The following is a 27082-nucleotide window of genomic DNA, read 5'->3' as shown; positions in this document are numbered from 1 at the left end:
GTGCAGTGTTCTTCAGGAAATAATGTGATACAGAGTGATCAGCGTAGGGAAGACATGCAAGTTTCCCTTGGAGTTTTAGTCCAGTCCAGTGTTGGTGTACATCCATGAGGACCCGTCTGGCACCTGCAGCTGTTAGCAGGCAACTCTGTCCAGCATAGGTGACTGGTGCCCTGACCTGGATGAGGGGGTCAGTTATAATGTCCTCTGAGACCCTCAGTCTCTGAGTCAGGCCGCACCACCTCCAGGGACACTCCAGTGCGGACACAGAGGTCGTTCGGATCTGGCCAGTCCGACAAAACCCCAAATCCAGAAGAACGGGTGTCCAGTTTCCCACTGGGTTTCCTCTTAAATCCAAGAAAGTGTGGCTCTAACTCCCTGGCCAGTGGGACCTTACGCCTTCTTAGGTCTAGGAACAGGGAGGATCGAGCCAGCTCCCTAACATCCTTGTTGTCGTTCTTCAGCATTTTCAGAAGGTGGGACATCTGAATGCTGGTGTAGATCCATTCTACGCTTGGCAGCCCCAACCCTCCTTCCCACTGTGGATGAAATATAATGTCACGGGTACTGTGTGAATTGAGTCCAAACCACTTTCGCACCAAGCTCACAGTTGTCACACAGTACCTTCTGTGGGATGTGGACATTAGCAAACAGGTGTTAGACTTTGGAGAGTGCCACCTGTCTGACAGCTTCATGGTCAGTGCCAGTGGACATCTGTCGATCAGGTCCAACCTAGCTCTATATTCAGACAGGATGTACACAGACGCACACACACACGAAAAATAACAGTGCATATTTCCCAGATTTTGTGAATTCATACTCTCAGATCCACTGTTCCCTCCTCCCTCCATATGTTGACACGGTTGATCATCATTCATCAATATGATGATGTCAGGGAAGCTACTCCATTATTACACCCCGTCTTTCATGGGAAATGCGAAATATTAGAATATTTCGCATTTCCCATGATGAACACACCAGTCATATGATATGTTTCACCCAGATAGAAGACGCAAGAGAGAGAGGCATGATCAACCTTTTGTTTGTGGGGCTAGAGATAGGCTACTGTAACCATAGATATATAAGATATGTCTATGACTGTAACAGTCCTATATAAGATATGTCTATGACTGTAACAGTCCTGTCAGTCCATACTCTAACTGTTAGAGTTATCTGTAACAGTTATAGTCTAACATAGTACAGTAGGTGGCGGTAGTGCAAATTAACTCTGGTTGGCTACTGCTACTCTGCTTTTTCTGCTAGAAGTAAACGGAAAAGGAAGACGAGTCGACGAGAGCACTGCAGAACCCCCCAAGCACTAAGCAGATAGTCTGCAAACAATAAACAAGGTTGCTTTGCTTTCTCAACAGATCTTCAACTCACTGTCTCACTGTACGTGCATTGTGACGACAGGGGACTTTTTAGGCGACAGTTGTTGGTAATTATTACTTTCTCGTTGGTTTATCACTGACTTACCGTATCTTAAAGAGCCCAAACCACATCAATGGGTCGCCATGTAGCCCGTCTCCGGACCCCCCGGGTTGAGCTCCTTTGGACCTAAAGTCATCAAAATGTCAGAAACTTTAACGTAGGGTTCCGAAAGGAGCTAGGTCGCCATGCAACTCCTCGCAAGTCGCAACCGTTTGAGACGACATACAGTCTTGAACCGTTTGGAATGCAAGGAGTTGCCTTCGAATTGAACCAGTTGAATCACTTATTGTGTCTGTTGACGTGCGCTAAAAACAGCCTCGTCCCGTCTCGACCCTTTGGTGTGGTTTGGGCTTAACATAGAACAGCCTCAAAGACAAATAAATGCCCATGAAAGAGCAAAAAGAACGTGGCTAACGTGGACGTTTTTGACAGTATCCCTGGGCCCTGGCTGTGTTTGTGTCTCTGTCCGTCCGAGTACGGAAATAGCGTTTGTTGACCACCAAGTGTCACTGTTGCGCAGCCTAACACACAGTGTTAATGTCAACGAAGTCCACACCCATAACAAAACAATGAACTAAATTATTTTCGCTCTACCAACAGTCATTAAGACATGCTAATTGCGAAACCCTTGACTCCTTCAAAACTGCTCTCAAAGGGCACCTTTTCCCTTTTTACCTCCTATGATGTGTCCTGTTTTAGCTATATAGAAGTGTATATTTGTACGTCTCTAATTGTTATGAATTGAACATGGGCCCAAACAAGTGTAATACTTTATGGTGTCCTCCACAGTTAACAGTTTTGTATTGAGTTGGGCTTGAAATACACGCGCACACACACACACACACACACACACACACACACACACACACACACACACACACACACACACACACACACACACACACACACACACACACACACACACACACACACCAGGGAGGAGGGCTTGTACAGTAGAGTACAGTACAGATTTTTTTTTGTTGAGGGATGACTGTTTTCTGTTTACCTGTAGTTCCAGTGAATAAATGTTATTATATTGTGGCAAAACTGGAAAGATACAGACGGCTGATAATTCTTGGAAAACACAAGCAAGCACTTTTCTGTTTCCAGACAACCTTTTTTGTCAGCTGGTCTCTGACCAATCTGTATGTATCAACATACTCTAGAGTCTAGACTATGTTGTTGATACAATGTAACCATTGTTTTCTCCTCTGAGATCATCGTTTTACTGAGGTTGAGGTTAGGAATAAGGTTAGGTTTAACTGTTTAAGCATAATTTACTTAGATTACTTTAGGAATACCAGGCCGCGCTGTTCCTCCGGCTGTACGCCCGGGACGAGTTGGTAAAGGGGCGAGCAGTCTCGTATTCGGTGAATGTAATGCACAATCTATGCAAAGTGCTTTGGAAAGAAGCGCTATATAAATGCACCATTTTCCATCTCCCACACGGGAGAGCTGGGTTCAAATCTTGGATAGGACATGATGAAATTTACGGATTGCAGCTTTAAATGCGTATTAGCTTAAGAGGTTAAGTTAAAATGTATTACCATTGATTGTTCTATTTATGTTTGTTGTGCAGTTTGTGACTGAGTTCACTTTCCAAAATTGTCTCTCTTTCTTAGGTCTGCTTAAGCCTTATGATGGATGACGAGTGACGATCAGACTCAGCGTCTATGGAAGAGCAATCTGGGAACCCATTGGCAAACCAAAGGAAAAACAGCACCCTCTTTATTCCTTTGAATTTGCGAGAGTCAACAGTCTGTCTCAAGAGAGTAATGGAAGAGAAGCCCAGCTGTGCTAGAACTAGAAATGGACAGATCTCTGCTCTGTCTAGTTCTAGTTCTACAGTAGGCATCAAAGATGAGCCTGACGATACTGCAGAGGTAGTTATAACTTATTAGTTAATACAAACTTATCTCTTCACAAGTAGCTTGATTATATTGTTCCTAACAAATATAATGATGGTACAAGTAATAAACCCATGCAGTCCAGGTATGAGTGGTCTAAGTCAGTGTTATTGACAGGAGGACCTGATGAGCAGCAGCAGAAGAATGTCCTGCTCCCACTGCAAGAAAACCCTGGTGGAAGGCCGGACAGTTTACCAGAGAAAACGCTGCCCAGACCTCTTCTGCTCTGCTCCATGTCTTTCTGCAGCTAACTCACCCATTAAGGAGTGCCACACCTGCTTTAAGTGAGTGCTTTTAGTTTACTGTAGCAACTCTTAGATCATTATTTTTTAAATGAATATCAAGTTTGACACATCAGAGCACTTAGACATTCCTTTTTCCCCATTGTCTCCCCACAGTTCTCGTTTTGCAACTATGCCTAAACCTAACCTCAGTAAAACTATGCCTAACCCTAACCTAACCTCAGTAAAACTATGCCTAACCCTAACCTCAGTAAAACTATGCCTGCCCGGGAGCCAATCAGACACATGGTAAGGCGTGTCTATCCCAGAACGTTGGTGGGATTCATAATCGCGCACCCTTGACAGCCCATACAGAAGGTCCTGCATACCACCTGTTTCGAAATTGCACATAATGCACAGCAGGAGGCAGCAGGACGTTGCGTTATTGAAAACGACAGAAAGTAACTCTGTCTATGGTGGATTTTTGTGAAACAAAACCTTTGCAGGTGGAAAGGATAATTAAAGCTTTCCATACAGCTGCAATGTTGATGAGTTTAATGTAATTTAATACAATCAGATCGGAGTTTTCTATTTGGATGCATGGGCTGTCAAGTGTTGGTATTGCAACTCTAGATTCCTGCGTAAAATATGCCTTCTTCGTCTCCATCTGTGTTTAGCTCCTTACCCGCCACATTGTTTGCTTCATTTCTTTTATTTGCTGCGGATTGCATTCACACCTGCACCGAATCGTAATCAAGTGCGATTGGAAGCGAAGCGAAACCCCCGTTTTTGTTCGGAGTAGAATGCGGTCCTTTGATGCGCATTAGGATTCGAATGAGGCTTCACACCTGCCAAACGAAGCACACTTTCCGACAATGTGCAGCAGGATTCGTTTTAATCGCAGTAAAGCTTTCTGGTGTGAAGGTCACCTAAGAGTTGCTTGCGGCTAGGTTTACTGCAGGGTCTTATCAGAGGTTAGTGTCCTGCATAGCTGGGAATTGTATACCACATCGTTGACCATTCCCAAATATCCGTGTGTGTGTGTGTGTGTGTGTGTGTGTGTGTGTGTGTGTGTGTGTGTGTGTGTGTGTGTGTGTGTGTGTGTGTGTGTGTGTGTGTGTGTGTGTGTGTGTGTGTGTGTGTGTGTGTGTGTGTGTGTGTGTGTGTGTGTGTGTGTGTGTGTGTGTGTGTGTGTGTGAGTGATTCTGAGATGCGTCAAACATGTTTCTACAAGATCATTGCTAGGTTTTAGTGTTTGTTTAGGTTTTTGTTGTCATGCTTCGGGAATGAAAAACCAACACTGTCATGCTTCTCCGTGCTTAGATTTTCATTGGGATCTTGCCTTTCACTGCTCTCAAATTTGCTCTCCTGATCCCATGTTCTGTCAGGTTGATAAAGCGCCCGCAGGACTTGATCATAGCTCCTGTGGATGATAAAGGCACCACAAAGGCATTCTGCTGCAACACCTGCCTTTCCTCCTTCAACTACAAGAGGATCATCGTCAATAAAATAGCCTTACAGCCACACTCATCACAGCCACAAGCATCACAGCCGCTCTGCAGCGTGTGCAACAGACGCTGCATTGTAAGGGAACACAGTACTAAACAATCATTGCACCATGAGGGAACATTGTACAAAACAGACACTTCATTTAGTGCTTTGTAGGATAACATTGTACATAGACTACATTGTAAGGGAAGATGTACGTACAAAGCTTTACGTTTCTATGTGGTTTGCCAATGATAACCGTTGCACACAGCAGCATATTGCACACATTCATAATATAAATGATACACAGGCCCACTGGTGGCTCAACCAGGGGCCCGTTTCACGAAACCTGGATTAGAACTTGTTTAATATATCCTGGATCAGCGATTAACCGGTTTCATGAAAGCTGGTTAATCTTGCCAGATTAATTTTGCCAGTTAACCTGGATATGTTGAGGCTTGATTCGGTTTCATGAAAGCAATGCCACTACTAGTTACCATGGAAACTAATGCTGTGGATTTGGCCTGTTCCGGACCAGGCTAACAGCCAGGTTTAACCTAATCCTGATGTCTTTACTGTTCATTAAGCAGTCAAGCTGATCACAAACCAATGATTTCTTTCCACACTTATTCAATTATTATGGGTTTATGTTGCCTTATTTTTATCGGTCTGCATTAAAGGACTTATTTAAGCACTATATACAAAATCAAAGAACCAAAATATAGAGGCTGTACAACCTCATCATGACAGCTTGTGAGCTTGTAGATCAGCTACATTTGGTGAATGTTCCCCCAGAATAGGTTTGCTGTCGTGCAAGTGGTTAAGAAGAATTATTATATTAATTATATTATATTATATTATACATTTTTATTTTTTGTAAAAGTGAAAACTCATTGTTTTACAACATATTACCATTGTAATATTTCACCCACTATTGAACCCATGACCCACGGTTCACCAGTCTGGCCCCTGTCTGGGCAACAACCCCCTTCCCCAAACGTAGCTCCCTCAGAGGAGGGAGTTATGGCCAAATATCACAATGCTACAATATCATTATGCTTACAATATTAAGAATTATGTTACATTGATTATGACGATTTCATTATGATGTTTTATCTTAAGAGTAGTGGTAACATGTAGGCTATAGTTTTGGGGTAGTTAATCATTCAGTCTATCCACTATTGAGAGTATTTTCTCTCTTTAATTACACCAGCATCATTTATTTTAGAAGCTTAAGTCAGTAAGTCTGGAATAGATGGTAAAGATACTGAGATATACAGAAGGGGGCAGTAATGCAACTATTAAGGATGCCAACTGCCATAGAGCGCCGAAGTCCTGACGTCACTCGCTCATCCCCTCGATTCCCCTGGTTCACGGAAGTAATTTCTCTATGAAGAATTATATGGGGTTATCTTAAAATCGCATTGTGGTCCAAAAATAAACAAGCTGTCTCGGCGTTATTGTCAGGGAGGTGTCTCTGTATCGTTTGCGACCATCAGTCACTCATATATGATACAGTCTGTTTCTAGCAAACGCTAGAAACGCTAGAAAATGCTAATGTTACTGCTACTGAATTAGTTAATACTGAATTAGTTAATTCAGTAGCAGTAACATTAGCGTTTTCTCTCAGTCAGTTGATTCTTCATATCCATATGAGTGTAATGGCCTGGATGACATGTTTATTTTTCAAACACACTTATTATATGAGGCGATCTAAAATCCCCCTATGGGGATTACAATGCAAAAAATAAAAAGTACACAAACCAGTGGATTTGCGCCCTCTACCGATATTGACATCAGACTTCGGTGCTCTATAATACCCCACGAAGAAGAAGGATCAGTAAATCTGTGTTCCACCAAATGGGTCTAGTGAGGAAAAGCCAGGCTCTGCATTCAGCCTGGCTTTATGATCCTGGCTCGATAAATCCGCCCATTCTAAGCCTCGCTTGGCTTTAGTGGAATGGAATAAACCAGGCTGTACGGACCAGGATTTAACAAACCTGGTTTTGGCTTAAATCCTGGATTAGTTCATCCAAGTTTCGTGAAACAGGCCCCAGATCATTCTGTACAGCCCATCACATATGTAGCACTGTGTAGTCAATACAGCAGCAATCAATGCATTAAAGTAATATTAAAAACTGCAATGTGTGTATATAACCCAATATAACGTTTCGGCCTATGTGGCCTTCGTCAGCTATACTGAATAGCAGTGCATAACACGGGTATACAGTATATAAAGGTAGCAAAGTGGGCAGATGCATATCAACGCTAAGTGAACACACCCGGGGACGTCACCCCTATTTGGGATTGAATTTCATCATGACAGAGTCAGAATACTTTGGTAACTCCGCTCTGGTAATTAAAGTTTTTTGGGAGCTTTTAAAACGGTGTGCAGACTTCCTTCTTTTTCAGTTTATGTGCGTGTACCTCCTGACCACTATTGTATATAACACAAACCCACTGTTCCTATCTCTCCTCTGCAGAGCAAACATGAGGTACCTTTCAATGATGTTGTCCACAAGATGTGCAGTGATGACTGCTTTGTACGCTTCCATACAGCTAAAAACCTGGCGGTGTCTTGCTGTGCGAACTGTGATTCCTACTGCTTAAACAACATAATCACCCTGAACCTGCATGATGACAACAGCACATTCTGCAGTGACGAATGTCTGACCACATTCAAACGGGTACAGAAAACTATTTGATTATGCAAAAATAATTGTGATTATCTCAAATATTTTTTAATAAATGTAATTGTGACAGGCCTATATCCATAAGGAAATGACGAGCGTTGACTTGTGCAGGTTTATCTGTGTACTACTGGGTAGGGATGAGCATGAATGGGGAATATAGGTGGTAGTAGTGAGAGCTCACAAGCAACAAACTGAAAGAACATTTACTGGGTATAAATGTTCTTTTCCTTTAAGCATTTCCCTTCAGAGGTCGCCACAGTGAATCACCTGCCTCATCTCACCCTGTCCTCTGCCTCCTCTTCTTTCACACCAACTAACTTCATGTGCTCTTTCACTACATCCATAAATCTCCTCTTTGGTCTTCCTGTAGGCCTCCTGCGTGGAAGTTCCAACTGCTAGCACTTGTTTATTCACCTATTTTTATCCAGAGTGACTTACAAGTGATATGGATGTTGGCACAAGGACTGGTCACAGAGTCATAGTAAATTGATTACATGTACACTTTTCTGCAGGTCCTAATGTCTCCTCTCCCATTTAAAATTTTATTTCAGAGAGTCAAGACGTCGAGCGCATGCACCATTTGCAAGACTTACATGCAGACATCAGATATGTTTGATGTTAAGAACGGCAGCAATGTTGCCCTCTTATGTAGCAGGAGCTGTGTGATGGTCTATAAGATCCAGTCAGCCAGTGTGTCAGGTACCGAGGACTCTCCTCTCCTGTGCTTCCCCACGTGCATGCTTATTCACATGCACTATACTATAGTGTCTATGTAACAAGCATTTAATGTAAACATGGCACTAGTTTCATTATGTGATATTATAGATTATCAACTCCATCATTTAGCTGGGGACCACCTGGAACTAGCTAACTAGTAGTAATTACTACTAATTACTAAATTTTTCAATTCATATTTTGATACATTTTTATTTGGTATTTCTAAAGCCCTAACCACACCAGAGGGTCGCCATGCAACTCCTTGTAACATGCAACTACTTGCAACCATTATTCCCAATGGCAGTTGCAAGGAGTTGCATTGGTGTGTTTTGTTGCGAGTAGTTGCAAGGAGTTGCGAGTAGTTGCAAGGAGTTGCAGCTGGTGTGGTTTGGGCCTTAGAATGTTAGCTACCTGTCAACATTCCACAACTGTCAATTCATTGGGAAATGATGGAATTGCTGATCTTTTACTCCCTGTTTTGATAAAAAAAGGTGCAATCACATTCATGTCTAAACCTACTAATGTTGTCTCTATACAGATGTCCCATATCCATGTGACAACTGTGGTAATACCACATTACCAGCCTACCACATGGCCCTGTCTAATGACTCTATCAAAAACTTTTGCTCTCTACCCTGTTCCATGACTTTCCAGGTAACTTTAAATAAAAACTAATCTATGAACACATTTCATGCCATAAACTTATATTTACGTTCTATCAAATCCCACGCTTGTGTGCCGCAGTCATAAATATAAGTTTAACGCTTTATATCTATATGAAACGGCCTTGCTAAAAATCAACTTTTAGCTCTGAGCCGGTGGCCTTGCTCAGCCCCGCCCGGCCTGTGTCGTGCGCGCACAGCATTTACTTCTGTTTTAACGGCCAACTTTAAAGGCTTTTTCTCTGAAACTAGGGTAGTGTCCGTGGTGATGATCAGATCTGCGAGGTTCAGGGCTCATTTTTGATTTTACACTGCATCGGGATTACAATATTAAAGGACCACTTCACCACTTTTCAACCTATGTTCATATAATTGGTCCTCACTAATAATCATGATAAAATGCCACCATTGTCTTCTACTCCGTCTGTGTCTCATAGGAGGGCTGTGGGCAGTTCAGAAACCTGTCCACCAGTGACATCATCGATGGGGAATCTAAGCTAATAGAAACGGCAGGCTTTCTAGTCCTGAAAAGTTGCAATGCAAAAATGGAAGCCATCGTTCTCACGATAATAAAAATCAAAACATTTTTGTAAATTAAACTTGTTCTGCCTAACTGCCTAACGATGATGTCACTGGTGGACAGGTTTCTAAACTGCCCACAGCCCTCATATGAGACACAGACTGAGTAGAAAACAATTGTGCCATTTTATCATGATTATTAGTGAGGACATATTATATGAAGATAGATCAATTTTGCTTCATGCTTTTTAGCTAGCTGTATAGCATAGCTGTATAAATGTTATGATTTGTCTTTGTCACTGTAGCACTAGCACATAGTGGCACTGAGTGCTACTCTTGGTTCTTGCACCCTCTGCAATAGCTCTCAGGACCCCCTGTCGAAGACCCCTGTCCTACTGTATGTTCTCTGTATTTTAGACCAACAGTCTGAAAGCTGTAGCAACGAACACCCCTACCACCTCCTCCTCCTCCTGCAAGATTATGAGGAACAAAGCCCTCCTCTGTAAACCAATGGTTCAGGATGTAGGGGTCTCCTGTACAACACAGGTTGTCAACAATGAGGCACAGACAGGTAACACGCACGCACGCACACACACACACACACACCACAAGACACAGACACAACACCAATCAATCATTTTTTGAGTCCACATATCAACATATCACAGTCAGGAACATATCACAGTCAGGAACACCATTTGGTGTCCTGACTGTTTCACTGAATGTTACAGTGAAACAGTTAGGCCCTCATTTATCAATTGAGTGTAAAATCTGCCCCAAATTCGAGTGTAGGATTCGTAGTACACCCACGTCGGGTCGGCATTTACAAAGTGATCGCAGACAGCTGTTTCTTCCTTAATTTCGTTCGGACGTTTATAAATGTGACGGCTGAAATCTATCTGGCACGCCCTATGAAATCAAGCCTCGCCCTCGTTTTTGCGACATGAACAACTGCAGTACGACCTTGGAAACCATAGTTACATGACGAAAAAAGTCAATAAAAAAGTCACCCCCCTCTCATACACACACAGACGCACGCACGCACACGCAACTTGCAAGTCCAACTGGTTTGTTGTAGCCTATCTTAAATAAATTGTGCATGCAACTTTCTGGTTAGTAAACCACAGCATGCAAGCCGCCTTTGTTTTAAAATGGTTCCCCAAACCGTTCACACTTCACACTTCACTATCGGCCGGGGCTACCCCCCCCCCCCCCATGCTAATTTGCCCAGTCAATCATTTGATCCGCGCTACGCGCCTGCCGTGTGTTGTTAGTTGTAGCCTATATTAAATTATTAAAGTATTTATTCATTTAATATAGCCTACAACAATATATTAGTGAACGAAAATCTGAACCTGCATGTGAACAATGAATTAAATAACAAATAGGCGCACACACACGCTGCTGTTTTCCTCCTCTCCTGTCCTGTCTGTCTCTATCACTGTTCATGACACCGCGACCATGCACGTTTATGACAATCTATTTAGATTAGCCTACCTCGCTAGTCGCAGTAGTAGTCGGTGCAGTGGCTGGGCTATCAACTGACAATTATATAAATGTGCAGCCTAAACCAGCCTCATGTGGCACACTGGCACTGGTGGGCTGGCAGCCTGGCTGGGTGGTTTAGCCTATACCTAACTCCGATGCGGTCAGCGGTCCCCAATTTTGCGCTGGCACGCCGGCATGGCACATTTGGCATTCGAGCGACGCGTCGGGTTTATTAAACGAGGAGGAGATTGCACATAGGCTACTGTAACTCCAGAAAGACATCGGCCTGCTGTAGATTAGGCTACAGTAGGCTACCCAAGTTGGGACTCTCCGCAGCTGCAGCGCTGCACTCTCCAACGTCCCGTCATGGAAATATTTCAGCACAGACAGCCCAAATCCTCGCATGTATGCGCTCATCATGCAAAACACTGTTTAAATGGCTTACGCATCTAACTTGCAACATTGTTTTTAAATGCGCGATTTTAATTGCTTGCTTGTAAAGTTGGAAAGCTCCTACTAATTTCATATGACACAAAGACACATCGTTGATGTATTCCTTAACTTTTTTTTACTTTTTTACATTTAGCCCATATACATACCTATACAGTTTTATATAAACATTTTAGGAGTGAATACATATGTTTCGATGCCTGTGACAGCCTCTCAGCTGGTCAAACAATGCTGCTCCGCTGTTCTACGACAGAAAAACAGGTGAGGACAAAGCGTACGACAGCTCCCGACCAGACGTGGTTATTGTCTTGGCTCAAGTTCAAAATCAAACGTTGGCGCAAATGGTAAATGCCGAAAATTGCGGTAATTTCGGCGTACACCCATATTTTGGCGTACGCACGGTTGATAAATGAGGGCCTTACACCCCACCCCCTCCCCAGCAAATGCTTATTTGTAAGTGTTTATGTTAACACCCCTATTTCTGTCTGTTCACATGTGTTCGCCCTCAGATGACAACTTCCCCAAGGTGATATATGTGCCTGTCCCAGTGCCTGTGTTTATACCAGTGCCTGGGGACCTATTCTTCTCGAAGCCTTTCAGTCTGCCTGTACAGGTACGTGTGCATGCATTACCCTTCTGTCCCTTCATCTACCTCACATTCATATGCATAAGTGTATATGTATATACATTTACAGGAAATCCCTGAAGAATCAAGATTGCCAAAAATGGACAATGGCCCTACTGCGTCATCCAGAGCAGGGAATGATCAGGTACAGTAGGTTTGACTGCATTTCCTTTCCATGTTCTAATGCAGGGGTTCTCAACCCGTGGGTCGCGACCCCTCGGGGGGTCGCCAAATTATTTTAGGGGGTCCCCAAATTATTTTAAAAGAAAAAAAAGCTTGTAGATCTGCTATTTTTCAATAGCTAAATTATAACAATGCTTAAAACACCAAAAGGGGTTCCCGCCCAAAATGGTTTAAGGTTATTGTAGCAGTCAATTTATATTGGGGGTCGGGAGAGGGCGTGGCGGGGGTCCCGAGACATTGCCAAAGCATTTCCGGGGGTCCCCGGCCAAAAACGTTGAGAACCCCTGTTCTAATGTCTAGTCACGTACAAATATTTGGCATCTGAGTGGTGCAAATTCCTCGATTCCTCCACAGCGTCTCCAGCTTGGCTGGGCGCTCCAACAAACACGCGTGTGAGGGCGATCACTGACACTGTACTAGTGTCTGTTCAGTAGGGAGCAGAACTGAGAGGCATCTGCTTGCATTATGCCGTCCCAGTGAAATTCCTCACTGGCAGTGGCAGGCGATGTCAAGTGTATTGACGGAGACACATGGTTGTCTACTCTACAACACCCTACCATAGACCAAACAATAGTTACAGGGACTACACGCAAGTAAGAATTGGCATGCCCTTAGGCTATTAAAAGGTCAATGCATTTTAGAAGGACACTCAAGACAGTGATATGAACATTGAATCACACTTTAAGACCTTTGAAAAACACTTTAAGACCTTTGAATTAAAAGCCGATTGCATATTAAAATATAGCAACACATTTACTATGATAATACATGAAAGAACCTTAGAATGTGGGCTATTCCATAAAACTTGGTCATATTTCCAGTTTGACGTGACGGCATTCAACTCAGAAGAATCCTGTGGTGGAGACCCTCTACCTGACAGTGATTCTGAAAGCATCTCCCAAAACATTGCGGAGGAGATCTCTACACGGAATAAGCCTCTGCAAAAAGGAACTGAGAATGTAAGTTTCAAGACTATTCCCCTTGCAAACCATGGATGTTATTAGGTGCTTGGGGTTGGGCATGCATGACAACACCTGTTTGTTTATGAGAACTATAATGGCCAGCCCAGAACACACACACACTTCCATTTTTCATCCTCTAAAAGCATTGTACTGTGTGCTGCTGACATTGACTGAGTGTGTGCTTGTTCTTTCACAACAGAATCTGATACTGCGAATCTGATACTGCGAATAGTCAAACTGCTTTAGGTCTTTAAAAGTTAAACAGTTGCTATACTGCTCAACATGTGCAAGCATGCTAATTTAACTTAATAAACAGAAAAGACATTTTCGGATACGTTGCCAACTTTATCCAATCAGGAGAGATTACCTATTATCAGCTTCAAATGTCTTCCTGTTCCAATTTTGTCCATTCATTTCTTTGTGTCGTCACTTCCAATTTCACTTTTTGCGGAGCTATGCGTGTCCCTGGCTGGCTGGGTCCGTCTGTCCGAGCACGAAAATAGTGTTTGGTTGGTTTTCAACACCAAGTGTCACTGTTGCGCAGCCTAACGCACGCGCACACACACACACACACACACACACACACACACACACACACACACACACACACACACACACACACACACACACACACACACACACACACACACACAAACAAGCTATATATGATTATTTCGGGTGTGACAGTACAGGTACAGTACTGAGTAGAGGGACCCCCACACGGTAACTCTGTCATTTCGCAACCGCTCGCCAGAACCGGGCCGGCACCCTGGGCGTGTTCCTGTGGGTCTGGAAGTTCCGGAGACGCCCCAGGGGATGTGATTTTTTTTTATCCTGTATCCTGTTTGAGTTCTCTCTCCTGATTCGATACAATTAGTATGTGGCCTTAAAAGTCTGTTTACCAAAGAGGCGATAGTCAGGGAGACTCCTGTTACTGAACAAACACTTTATAAAGCTATTTAACACTTATTTGAACAAATATCACTTAATGCGCCTTTATTGTAAAGTGGGCTTTGTGCGTACTAGCAACTCATTTAGTAGAAACACTCATAACATAATGTTGATGTAATGTACATTTTATCCACTTAAAGCTAAACGCTCAAAATATTATTTTGAGCATTTAGCTTTTATGTGGCATAGAGATGATTTATTACTGTAATTGTTGGGAAAATAAAGTCAAATTTGTTATTTTATTTTTCCAGCTTGATGACACACCAGCTTTCAGCTCTGATGAATCCTTTTCTGGAGACTACATGCCTGACAGTGCTCTACATAGTGATTCTGAAACCCTCGTCAACAAGCAGAAGATTTCATGTTTGGAAAATACACCAACCGTCTCAAAGTCTTTCGATGACTTGTCGACGGATAATGAGACGATGGACGGTGATAATGAGAGGGTAGGTTTGAGGTTATTCGTCCTCCAAACACTGACTAGATGTTAGAAAAAAGGGGAGATCTAGGCAAATCAGTCTGAAGTTCTCTGAAACAGTCTGAACTTAGTAAGTGGTGCTGTATTGTACTCATTCTGTAGTACTGTACAAGCCCTCCTCCCTGGTGTGTGTGTGTGTGTGTGTGTGTGTGTGTGTGTGTGTGTGTGTGTGTGTGTGTGTGTGTGTGTGTGTGTGTGTGTGTGTGTGTGTGTGTGTGTGTGTGTGTGTGTGTGTGTGTGTGTGTGTGTGTGTGTGTGTGTGTGTGTGTGTGTGTGTGTGTGTGTGTGTGAGTGAGAGAGATGCCATCCAGTGGTATTAGCAGCTTTTCGTGCTTGGACGAACAGGGACACGTATAGGGACACGCAACATAGCTACGCAATGGAGTGGCTGCACCACTCAAAAAGGGAAAATACTTTATTAAACCAACATGTTTTGACCAGTAACTGTCTTCATCAGGGTAACGGTCTTCATCAGGGCACTTCATCCGCCCTGATGAAGACCGTTACTTGTCAAAACATGTTGATTTAATAATGTATTTTTAACTCTTTTATCCCGACTGATCCAGGAGCACCTTTTTATTGAATTATACTGTACGTCTCCATTGAGCACCTGGTTGTTTATTTGTCACTGACTAGATGTTATTGACCATATTGACACAGTGGCTGTTTTGCTCTTACTCTTACATCACACCTGAGTATCCAATATAAAGGGGAACACTTATACCTTCACAAATGTTATTCAGACACTGACATTTTGCTATGCTCTTCAGTCTAGCCTGAAGAAAAGTGCGTCTGCTCTTCTACCCTACGTAACCCTAGCCGTCCGGGCCAGATTTTATGTTCTTAACATTGGTTGTGTTACTTGTGTAGTTGTGTACAGGTCCAGCACCTACCTAGTAGAAGGATTCTTGGATGTGTGCGACCACTTTTGTTGTCTTCATCTTATTTCCAACCATCGGACACAACTGTTCACAGCTCTAAAGAAAAAAGCTTTAAGTGTTCGTTGTTGTTTTTGTCCTTTCTCAGGATCCCATGTCCAACCCAGCCCCCAGGAGCACACCCATGCCCCAAAAGAGGTCCAGACGAAGGCCACCAAAGAGGAAAAATGTCAGTACAAATAAATAAACAAACAAACAAATAAATAAATCCAATATAAAGGTGAATATCTTCACACTTAGCTCACCTTTGTAAATTTGATCTAGTTACTGACATTTTGTGTACCTACGCTTCTGTCTAGACTGAAGAATTTGTTTTTTTCCTTAAGTGTTGGGTGTCAGTTTATAGCTTCATGTCGCTGGCGTCCATTGAAAGTTTGTTGCCTGTTGCTTTGTCGCTGTTGATGTGAATGCAACATTACCCTAATTGACCATAATTATTCACAGTTTGCTGTTGTACAAGCCAGAGGGTACTGTGATTTTTACACTTTTTGAATGTGTATTGAGAAGTTCATCAGATCAGATATGCTCCATTGTGAAAAATATGGAGCTGTATAATGACTTGAGTCATTTCTTGTTTCCTTTCTCAGGATCCCATGTCCAACCCAACCCCCAGGAGCAAATCCCCGCCCCAAAAGAGGCCTAGGGGAAGGCCACCGAAGAGGAATAATGTCAGTACAAATAAATAATATATATCCAATATAAAGGGTATCTGCACACTTGACTCCCATTTGCAAATTTAATCCAGTTAGTGACATTATTTGTACTTACGCTTCAGACTAGCCTGAAGCGTAATTTGTTTTAAACTTGTGGTTGTGCAAAAAGAGATCTATCATTATCTATCAAAGCTATAATTTTCCTTTTCTGTTCTTGGATGTGTGTGATAAATTTGTTGTCTTGTTCATATTTCCAGCCAGAGGACACAACTGCTGCCAGCTCTGAAGAGTCAGAGTTTATACCTGATGGTGAACCAGAACCATGCAATGATTCTGACAGCAGCAGTAGTTTGCCTGCCATTAACAAGCAGAGGCGTCCCCGTTTGAGAAAGTCGACTATTAACAAGCGGCTTCCTTCTATGAGGAAAGAAGTCACTGAGTCTGTTGCGGAGAAGATATTGACAGAGAAGAACATTGTGCCACAAGAACAAGAGACTTACACCACCAAAAACTACTGTTATGTTTGTGGGAAAGCACAATGTAAACTTGCTCGCCACCTCGAAATGTGTCATAAAAAGACAGAGCCGGATGTCGCTAAAGCGTTCTCATTCCGTAAGAACTCTAAGGAAAGGAGGAAGTTAATTGAGATTTTACGATACAGAGGAAATCACAAACACAATCAAGAGGTTTTGCAGAAGCAAAGTGGAATGCTAAAGTTGAGAAGAAAACAGAAATGCAATGGAAAACCCCAGAGTGGATACCATGTGACCTGTCCATATTGTAAAGCCATTTATGTCCGCCGTACGCTGTGGAAGCATATGCGTAACTGCAGTTATAAGACTGACGACGAAGTCACTAAGACTGGTCGTATTAGTGCTATAGGTTTTGCCGTTATTGCTCAATCAACATTGAGCAGCCAATATTCCCCTGAGACGCTGAAGCTCCTTGGTTCAATGAGACAAGATGAGGTTGCAGTTGCTATTCAAAATGATGTCCATATATTAGAACTGGCTCAGGCCCTCTGTGCCAATCATGCTAATGATCCCAACAAAACTGTCCCACAGACTCCACAGTACATCAGGGCAATACTCAGAGCATTGGGTAGACTTGCGTTAAACATGAAGAAGAAGGAATCATTATTTTCCATCAAGGATGCTGTAAAACCTAACAGTGTTGACAAACTTATTGAGGCTATGAAAGAGGTTTCAGGTTTCAATGAACAGAGCCAGTCTTATCAGAAACCAAGTCTTGCATTCAAATTGGAGCGTGGACTTATGAAGATAAGTGACATGATCCTCAGTAGGAACAAAGCAGCTGATGATGAGCAGGCAGTAGAGGAGGTACAGACATTTCAGCAGGTTTTCTCGTCCAAATGGGCAGAACATGCTCCCCAACAAGATACTCTTCCTACTCAGGTCATCAAACCATCGACTCTTCCATTCACACACGATGTACAGCTTCTGTACAAGTACCTACAAAAGAAAGCAGCCGAGGCGATTGAAAACCTGAAGAAAGAGGACTCCCCAAATACATACGCTATACTCGCAAAAGTGACACTCGCACAAATAAGCATCGTCAACAAATTGCATACAAGTGACATTTCTAAAATGACTATCGAGTCTTTCATGGGAAGGGACCAGGCTGATGACCTCACGGACACAGCTTGTTTGTTGTCAGAGTTAAAGCAAAAGCTGTGCTCACACTTCAGCAAGGTAGACATCACATGCAGATTTGGCAGAAAGGTTACTGCTTTGTTAACCCCTGATGCTTGCAGTGCAGTGATGCTGCTTTTAAAGAAAAGAATTGCATGTGATGTTTTTGAGAGTAACCCCTTTGTATTTGCTAGGCCAAGAGGCGATGAACCGTACAGAGGACAGGATAGTATTAGGATTTATGCAAGTGAGTGCGGTGCGCAGAGACCAGAGTTACTCAGGTCAAGATACTTTCGAAAGCACGTTGGAACACTTTTTCACATTCTCAACCTCCAAAATAACGAGCTTTGTCACCTTGGCACCTATTTTGAATGTGACATCCGAGCCGACAGAGACTTCTATCAGCTGCCAGAAGCAGTTTTAGAAATGGCAAAACTCTCAAAACTAGTACAAGCAATGGAACTAGGACATCTTGGGGAATTCAAAGGAAAATCTCTAGATGAGATTCAAATTGATGGTATGTGGGCAATTTAATGTATTATGATTGTCTAAACTTACTGTGTGCACTGTTGTGAGAGCACCATGTATTTGTTCTTTGCTTTTCTCTCAAGATGAAATAGAACCAGATATGGCTCGGAACATTGCAGACAATAGTGGTGATGAGGGAGAGGATGAAGAATCAGATCATCCCCTTCAGCTAAAGGGTATGCAATAAACATAAAAATGTTTCAATAATTGATAGAACAAGTGTCAACCACACTTGCGGTGGAAAGATGAGCCAACACAAGCTGAGCCCAGCACTTCCACAGGTGTATACACACACACACACACACACACACACACACACACACACACACTTATATTATTTTTTTCTTTTAAAGTTTTAATCAATCGTTGGAATTGCAATTGGAGACACTTTGACCATGTATGATTGGAACTTTCTTTTCTACATTATCCACTTGAACCTTTGCTATTCTGGGAGGAACATCCGCCGACAATGGCAAATCTACATGCTTTTTTTTAATATAATTTTTATTTTGCAACCCAGTTTTTTCACCCAGTGCCAATTATCTAATGTAATCCTGGGCGCTACACTTCCTCTGCCAACCTGGGGGGGGGGGGGGGGGGGCAGCGGACTGACCTCATGCCTCCTTCTATGCATGAGGAGTCCAAGCTGCTTCTGTTCACCTGACAGGGGGGAATTTCCCTGGCCGGACGTAGCGCGTGGAAGGAACACGTTATTCCGACCAGTTCCTTTCCCCTCCATCAGGCGCCCCGGCTGGCCAGGGGGAGGTAGTTTTAGAGACCAGGATTACTGCATGTTTTTGTGAGGGTACCTACCCTAGGGGACACGGGGAGAACATGCAAACTCCACACAGAAAGGCCCTTTTGCCAACCCCACCTCGGGTATGGGCACTGATGACGTGGAGGAGGGAACACACCCCCAGCGCCCACAGCGGGAATAGAACCCAGGACCTTCTAGCTGTGAGGCGACAGCACTACCGACTGTGCCACCGTGCCCCGCAAATCTACATGCTCACAAAGTGTAGATTGGCTATTTTCAGGAACAAGATTTGGTGTAGAGGCGAAAAAGAGCTGACCCAAGTACAGAGCCAAAGTTTACCACATATCGAGAGTTCAAGTGGTTAAATGTCCGAAATTACACACCATGAATCCAACATATTAATAGTAAAAATAATGTGTTAACAAATGAACGAACAAACAAAATGCTGATGATGGTGATGGTGCTGTCAAACAAGTCTATGTCTAAGTCTATCTGTGAAATATATGAAAGTTTAATATCCAACAATATTTATACACAATATGGCCCTCATTTATCAACACGGCGTACGCCAAAATATGGGTACACGCTGGAATTACCGCAATTTTCAGCATTTATCATTTCCGCAAAACCTTGAACTTGAACGTGAGCCAGGACAAAAATCACGTCAGGTCGGGAGCTGTCGTAGGCTTTGTCCTCAGCTGTTTTTCTGTCGTACAAAAGTGGAGCAGCTGACAGGCTGTCACAGGCATCTAAAAACATATGTATTCACTCCTAAAATGTTAATATAAAACTGTTTATGTATGTAAAAAAAAAAAGAGAGAGAGATTTCCAACTTTACATACAAGCAATTAAAATTGCGCAATTCAAATCAATATAACATGTTTACAATGTACAAGTTTATGCTTAATGGCCTTTACTGGCCTTGTTAAACATATGCGAGCGCACTTGCTCGGGAGAGCAGCGTGACATCAGATGCCTATAATCCCCAGTGACAATGACAAGCATATAGCTTGCCTATTTGCAATTGTAATCTATAGGGCCAGTGCATAGGGAGGAGTTTCACATTCTGGTTGCCATTTTCTGCCTACCAGTAGGCTAGTAGGCTATAGTAGTAGGCTGCTAGGCTATATTTTCCAGGCTCACTGTGGAGACATATATACCATTGTAGATATAAAATTAAATAAACACTGTATGGTTTGGGTGTCAGATGACAAAATAACATAACCTTGATCCACAACAGTAATGGGTCTGCCCTGTCCGTTTTTATACTCTAACTTGTCCATTCCACCGTGGGCCGTCAGAATTATGCTTCCATTGTAGCCTTGCAGTGCGTTGACTGTCGGCGATATCAAATAATTAAATACACGCTGTATGGTTTCTTTGATTTGGGTGTCAGCTGACAAAATAACATAACCTTCAGCACCATTCCCAAACACATGTATGCTCTGCTCTCTACCTGTCCTCAAACGAGCATGACAGTGTAATCAAAATAATAATGGTCAGATCGCATACAGACAGATTATTTATTTACTGCGGAGAGAACACATGTTTGACTGGTCACTCGTCTCTCTCGTGGTGTTTTTCCCCCTCTCCCTGGTTCCGTAAGGATATGTCCATATGTCTTCTCGTCAAGTAAGATGTAAACATTGAGAACTGTTTTGACGTGAGGGGAGGGGACACCCTCAGATCAGAACACCAGAACATTTTCGCGAATAATAATAATACCACCGTCGATCCAGAGCCATAGAGTAGAAGAGTTGTGACATGTCAAAGATAGTAGAGAGATGGAAGATGGTGTACTGCAGTGACACACCAGCGTCACTGACAAGCAAACTTACGATCTACAGACTGGCAGCCAAGTAGCCTAGCATCCTACTAGCCTACATGTAGGCAGAAAGATGGCACCCAAATAAGCCAAAATCCTACCGAACGCGTCACTATGCTCCCCCCTATAGGCCTATAGGTGTAAGGGGCTTAATCATTCACCCATTTAAATAAGTGCTTTAACATTCAGATAAACGGCAGATCTGGTCATCTGGGTCAGGGTGAAACAGCGACACCAGCACATACCAGCCTTCATCCATATGTTTATGATTCACTCCATAAACGTTGATTATGGAGGCGGGCAGCAAGGCAAGTGGGGGGGAACTTTTTTATTGGCTTTTTCCATCATGTAACTATGGTTTATATACTTGTTTGGTCGTATTGCAGTTGTTCATGTCGCAAAAACGAGGGCGAGGCTTGATTTTATAGGGCGTGCCAGACTGATTTCAGCCGTCACATTTATTACTGCTAGGAATGAAATTATGGAAGGATCAGCTGTTTGGGATCACTTCATAAATGTCATGCCGACGTGAGTGTACTCCAAAACCTAGGCTCGAATTTGGGGCAGATTTTACACTCCATTGATAAATGAGGGCCTGTGTAGCAGGGGTTCCTGCTTCATCCGACTCAGCTAATGAGTTCTTGGCTTGAAACATATTGAAGACCCCTGATGTAGACCCTGTCCCTGCCCCCAACTCATCTGCCAAATTTGAGGCCACGCTGTGACAGAATAAAAAATGCCAGTGATTACAAAGTGCTCTTATCGCCCCTGAAATGAAATGCTAGAGAGCAATTTCTAACCTGAGGAGCGCTTATTCCAATGCCATGCATGTTTCATAGCGTCTAAAGCAGTGGTTTTCAAAGTTCTTAATGTGAAGGATCCCCAAATTGATATGTATTGGAAAAATCACACCCGTGTGAACTGAGTGGTGTAAGGTCTGACGTAATGAAATCACACCCGTGTGAACTGGGTGACCATAGCAACCGTGCTAATTTTTTGAGCACAGACAGACAGACAGACAGACAGACTAACAAAGCCAGTTGTAGGAGTGGTTTACACCACTCAAAAATATTCCAACCTTTTCTAATTTCTTTAAAATAGCCAATTTACAAGCTCACACATAAAGCACATGGTCAAATAAAGGATATTTATTTTCTTCTGCCTTTTTCTAGGACAAGCTAAACACGTACAAGCACTGGATGCTCCCGAAGTTGCTCTTTCTACTCGGCTCAACAAACGACCACTGACCGTTCCATTCACACATGATGTACAGCTTCTGTACCAGTACCTACAAAAGAAAGCAGCGGATGCGCTTGAAAGTCTGAAGAGAGAAGACTCCCAACAGACATACTCAGAACTTGCTAAAGTGACACTCGCACAAATAATGATCTTCAACAAACTGCATACAAGTGAAGTTTCTGAAATGACCATCAAGAATTTCAAGGAAAGGACCTGGGCTGAGGTCCATGATACAGACACAGCTTTTGTCCTGTCAGAGTTTGAGCAAAAGCTGTGCACACACTTCAGCAGGATAGACATTACTTGCAAAAGTGGCAGCAAAGTTGCCGTTTTGTTAAACCCTGACATTGACACTGCGTTGGTGCTGCTTGTAAAGAAAAGAGTTAAATGTGGTGTTTCTGTTGACAACACTTTATTATTTCTTCCACCAATGGGCCATGGCAGCCGCTACTATGGGTACAATGGACAGAACTGTATTAAGACGTTTGCAAGAGAGTGCAGTGCACTCAGTCCAGAGTGTCTCAGGTCTAGATACTTTCGTAAGCACGTTAGAACACTTTTTCACATTCTCAACCTCAAAAACTACGAGCTTTGCAAACTTGCCACTTTATTGGGCTGTTACATCCGACCTGACAGAGACTTCTATCAGCTGCCAGAAGCAGCTTTAGAAATGTCAAAAATCTCAAAGCTAATACAAGAAATGGAGGAAGGTTATCTTTGGAATTTCCAGGGAAAATCACTGGAAGAGCTTGAAATTGATGGTATGTGAGCAAGTTAATGAATTATCTATTCTAAACGTATTGTGTGCATGTTTGCGATAGACACAGTAACATACATGTGTGACTTTTCTTCCAAGATGAAATGGAACCGGATCTGGCTTGGGACACTGCAAACAATTGTGATGACGAGGGAGAGGATGAAGAATCAGTTCATCCTGTTCAAATAAAGGGTACAGTGAGCACAATATTGTAGCATGTTGTAGAAATCTTAATTAAACAAGTGATATCAGCAACAGCAAGATCATTTCAGTTTCCCCTGCTTCCGGCTAGCCTCCCGTAGCCAGACTAATACCTAAATCTGCCTGGGGCAGTCTGGCTACGCAAGGCTAGCTTCTGGCACCCTAGCCTGGCCCAGCCTGTGTGGTTTCTGGTCTAGAGGGGCGGGTGCCAGGCAGCGAGTACAAGGCAGGATCCTATTGGTGCTGGTGTGTCCACGGCGATAGATCCTATTGGTTCACCTATCTGAGTGCCCGCCCCCCTCCTCCCTTCCCCAGTAGAAAACCAATAGCACAGCGGAGAACACAGACGTCACCAAATTTGGAGCGACGCGCTTCTGCACTGTTATTGGTTAGCGAAATAGAAGGCAGTGGCCTTCCTATGCCAGATCTTCAATGTGTTTCCCCAGGCTTTCATTTTTGAGCCAAAATTCCGAATGCGAACGAAATTAAAAGCCTGTGTACCAAGGCTACCGGCGGTCCGGCACCCTTGCTCAGACCACACCCCATCTTCGAACTCTGCCTTTTGTAATCTCAGCCATAAATACACTGGTAAAGTTTTGTGACAAAACCTGTCCACAGACATACCACACAAAACAGTCTCGCAAAAACATTACCAGCCAAGCCTTCACCCCTGGTAATAAATAGCATAGACCAGTGTTTCCCAAACGGTGGGACAGGATCCATTTTTGGGTTGCAAGTATCCCCCCTGTGAGAGGGAGGATGACTGAGTTAAGCAGTCACACCTGGCCTGAGTCAAACTAGAACTGGACTCAGAGCTGGGTGTGGCTGCGCACCTGTTGTGCATGGACTTGATCAAGGCACAACAGGATAAATCGGTCATCTCCACAAACACTCAGGGAAGAGCCTCTGTCCGGACGGTGGAGAGCTATTTGCTCTCCTGTGTATTAATATTATTGTGTATAATTCCCTGCACATGGAGGAATAAACGTTCAACTTAAGGAAAGCTCTTTCCTTGAGTGTTTGTTGCAATGACTGATTTAACCTGTTGTGCCTTGATCAAGTCCATGCACAACAGGTGCGCAGCCACACCCAGCTCTGAGTCCAGTTCTAGTTTGACTCAGGCCAGGTGTGACTGCTTAAATCAGTCATCCTCCCTCTCACACCCCCCCCCCCAAATCATTGTGTTGGATTATAATTTCAAAAGATTTTCCCCCCAAAATATAAAAATTGAAATCTTTCTAAATTAATCAAATTGGTTTTTCCGAAGAATTACAGAAATTGTGATTACAAAGCACTCTAACTTCAGCCATTTTCAACCTATCATCAAATTAGTGGTCCTCACTAATGCTCGTTATTATGATTGTGCTAATAAATAAAACCTAAACCTAATTTATGCAAAAACAATGGCCTCTATTTCAGCATGATACTTTTCCAGGAAGAATAAGGACTTAGTTTATTTATTTCCCACAAATCTTTATTTTAACAATCATGACAATAATATAGTTATTAATAGAACCTTACAACATAATTTACTGTTTACTAACAAAACAATTGAAGATTGAACACAAAAATCACACCCGTGTGAAATGAGGGGTGCTAATATATTAAAGTCTAACTCATGTTGATTAGGTGATGTAATGGTGATGTAAAACAAACGGTGCCAACACAAACATGAAATGCCATTAACAATAAAGAGACAATATGACGTAATGAGGGACAATATGACGTACATTTTCCCTTCATTGTCAATGGCGTTTTTAAAACAAACATTGAACTAAAAACAAACATTAAACCTGTATATAGGAGGGGCTAGCGCCCCTCAAAAACACAGTTCTTGCAGCTTTAATATGTTTTGAGTCATAAATTGTTCTAATGTACTTCTTGCTTCAATCTCAAATACAATGAAAGGAATTTCATTGGAATTACTACATTTTGATTCATGTATATGAAATTTAGCTACATTAATTCCTATGCCCAGCTTTCCGTGTTTGTGTAAACACAAACATTGAAGACAAAAGTGAGGACAGAAAAGTGAAGACACAAATTGTGATTGGCCAGAATTACATTTGTGATGATTTGATTGGCTGAGCACGGAATGAGATGTATATGATGATTGTATGACGATAAGAGCGCCCCTCACTTCACACAGGTGTGATTTTGTCTTACTACTATTATCATTGGAGCCTACATAGTAGGCCTACATACATAGGCTACATACTTTTTGTCAGTTAAGACAAAAGTCAGAGAAAAGGACTTTGTTTATATTAGCTTAGAAAGTTAGAATCCACATCGATATTATCATTGGTAGGCAGGTTTATGAACTTGATGAAAATTGTGACTTATAGGAGGACTAATTATATGAAGAGATACGGTTGAAAATGGGTGAAGTGTTCATTATGTGAGATCCATGACCTCAGGAGTTATTTTTCCACAGGGTCTAAATCATGTACAGTATGATGTATCACAGTGTCTATCCAAAGACATGTAACTTATAACATCCCTTTTTCTTGTAATGTTCTAGCAAAACAGAGAGAAACACTGGATGAGGTCACCAGCTCCAGAGGTAATGTATTGGAACAAATACCACAGATTTAGCTTTTGCTATTATTTAATTAACAGAGTACTACCATATTTTTCAACAGTTAATGTCTTGACTTATTCACTCCTGACAATTTCCTTGGTTTATTTCAGACATTTATGTCTATACAAATATATATTCAATATTCAAGCCCTCATTAATATGCCAATATGATACGGCCCAAGCATCAACAAAGCCAAAATCGGCATGCCCCCAAAAAATAAACACACACAAGCCATTTTGCAGATGCATGACAGAATTTGAATTGCTGATCATTATTATGAATCTGAATTAGTAAGCAATATTTCTAGGGGGAATATTTTAAGCTAAGGTAATTTGTATTTTTGTATTTGTGCAGATGTCAAGCAGAAGAAAACGAAATGGACAGAGAAGGAAGTGAATGCTATTATGAAGCACTTCAAAGTACACATTTCCAAGGGTAAACTTGCATCAGTAACTGAGAGCAGACAGTGTAGAGATGCTGAATATGCTATTCTGAAAGGTAGAACTGTGCAAAATATAAGAGATTTTGTGAGGAACAGGGGCATTATGCTCAAAAGGTCAAAGTGAGGTTTATGGATGGATCTGTTTCAAATGCCAGCCTTTTTGTTAAAAGCATACATGGTTATTGGTTATGTTAGGAAGGAGTTACATGCCTACGACACCGGTCTAACAAAAAATATATATTTGAGAAGAAGAGGAATACCACCGTGCCTGAGCCGAATCAAGGCAGGACCGGTGCGTCACAGGAGCGGGACACAACAGTGGAGAAGGAGACACTGGAGCAGCTCAGACATTTAAGCTTTTATTAGTAAAGGTGCTAGGACAGTTATGTGATGTAAACATGTAATTATCAGGATATTGTTCAGCCTCAACGTCACCCTAACATGGGGTGTGGCGTGAAGTGTTGCATAAAAATAGATGTGCCATTTTCAGTGTGCTATACCCATATGACATCAAGCAGTGGGGGTTATCGGGATTGAGTTGTACAGGTTTGGGAGGTAAGAAGTAATGTACATTGAACATTTTAGTGATATCATGTCACAGGTTTACTGTATGCATCTTGAAAAAGAAAACAAGGTTGTGATTTTGTAAATCCAAATTAAGTTCTTATTTTATATGGATCCGTGTCATTTTCTATTTGAATCCGTCTTGTTTTATGAATTAAAATGTTAAGGGCAA

The 27082-nt window shown here is 42.4% G+C and overlaps 1 protein-coding gene across 1 annotated transcript; it reads left to right on the top strand.

Annotated features, from left to right (window-relative positions):
* The first annotated feature begins 1280 nt into the window (after positions 1-1280).
* Positions 1281-27082, top strand: LOC306938988 (uncharacterized protein). Its single transcript, XM_079523411.1, has 20 exons — positions 1281-1435; positions 3051-3311; positions 3453-3619; positions 4945-5140; positions 7528-7731; positions 8289-8436; positions 8993-9108; positions 10053-10206; positions 12083-12186; positions 12269-12343; positions 13203-13340; positions 14546-14740; positions 15799-15879; positions 16298-16378; positions 16621-18532; positions 18627-18719; positions 22298-23125; positions 23221-23313; positions 25844-25885; positions 26259-27082. Exons 2-20 carry the CDS (start codon positions 3102-3104, stop codon positions 26468-26470), a joined length of 5049 nt encoding a protein of 1682 aa, XP_079379537.1. The 5' UTR covers positions 1281-1435; positions 3051-3101; the 3' UTR covers positions 26471-27082.

Source organism: Electrona antarctica (genome assembly GCF_951216825.1).
Source record: "Electrona antarctica genome assembly, chromosome: 15".
Classification (NCBI taxonomy): domain Eukaryota; kingdom Metazoa; phylum Chordata; class Actinopteri; order Myctophiformes; family Myctophidae; genus Electrona; species Electrona antarctica.
This window is presented reverse-complemented; position numbering and strand designations above follow the sequence as displayed.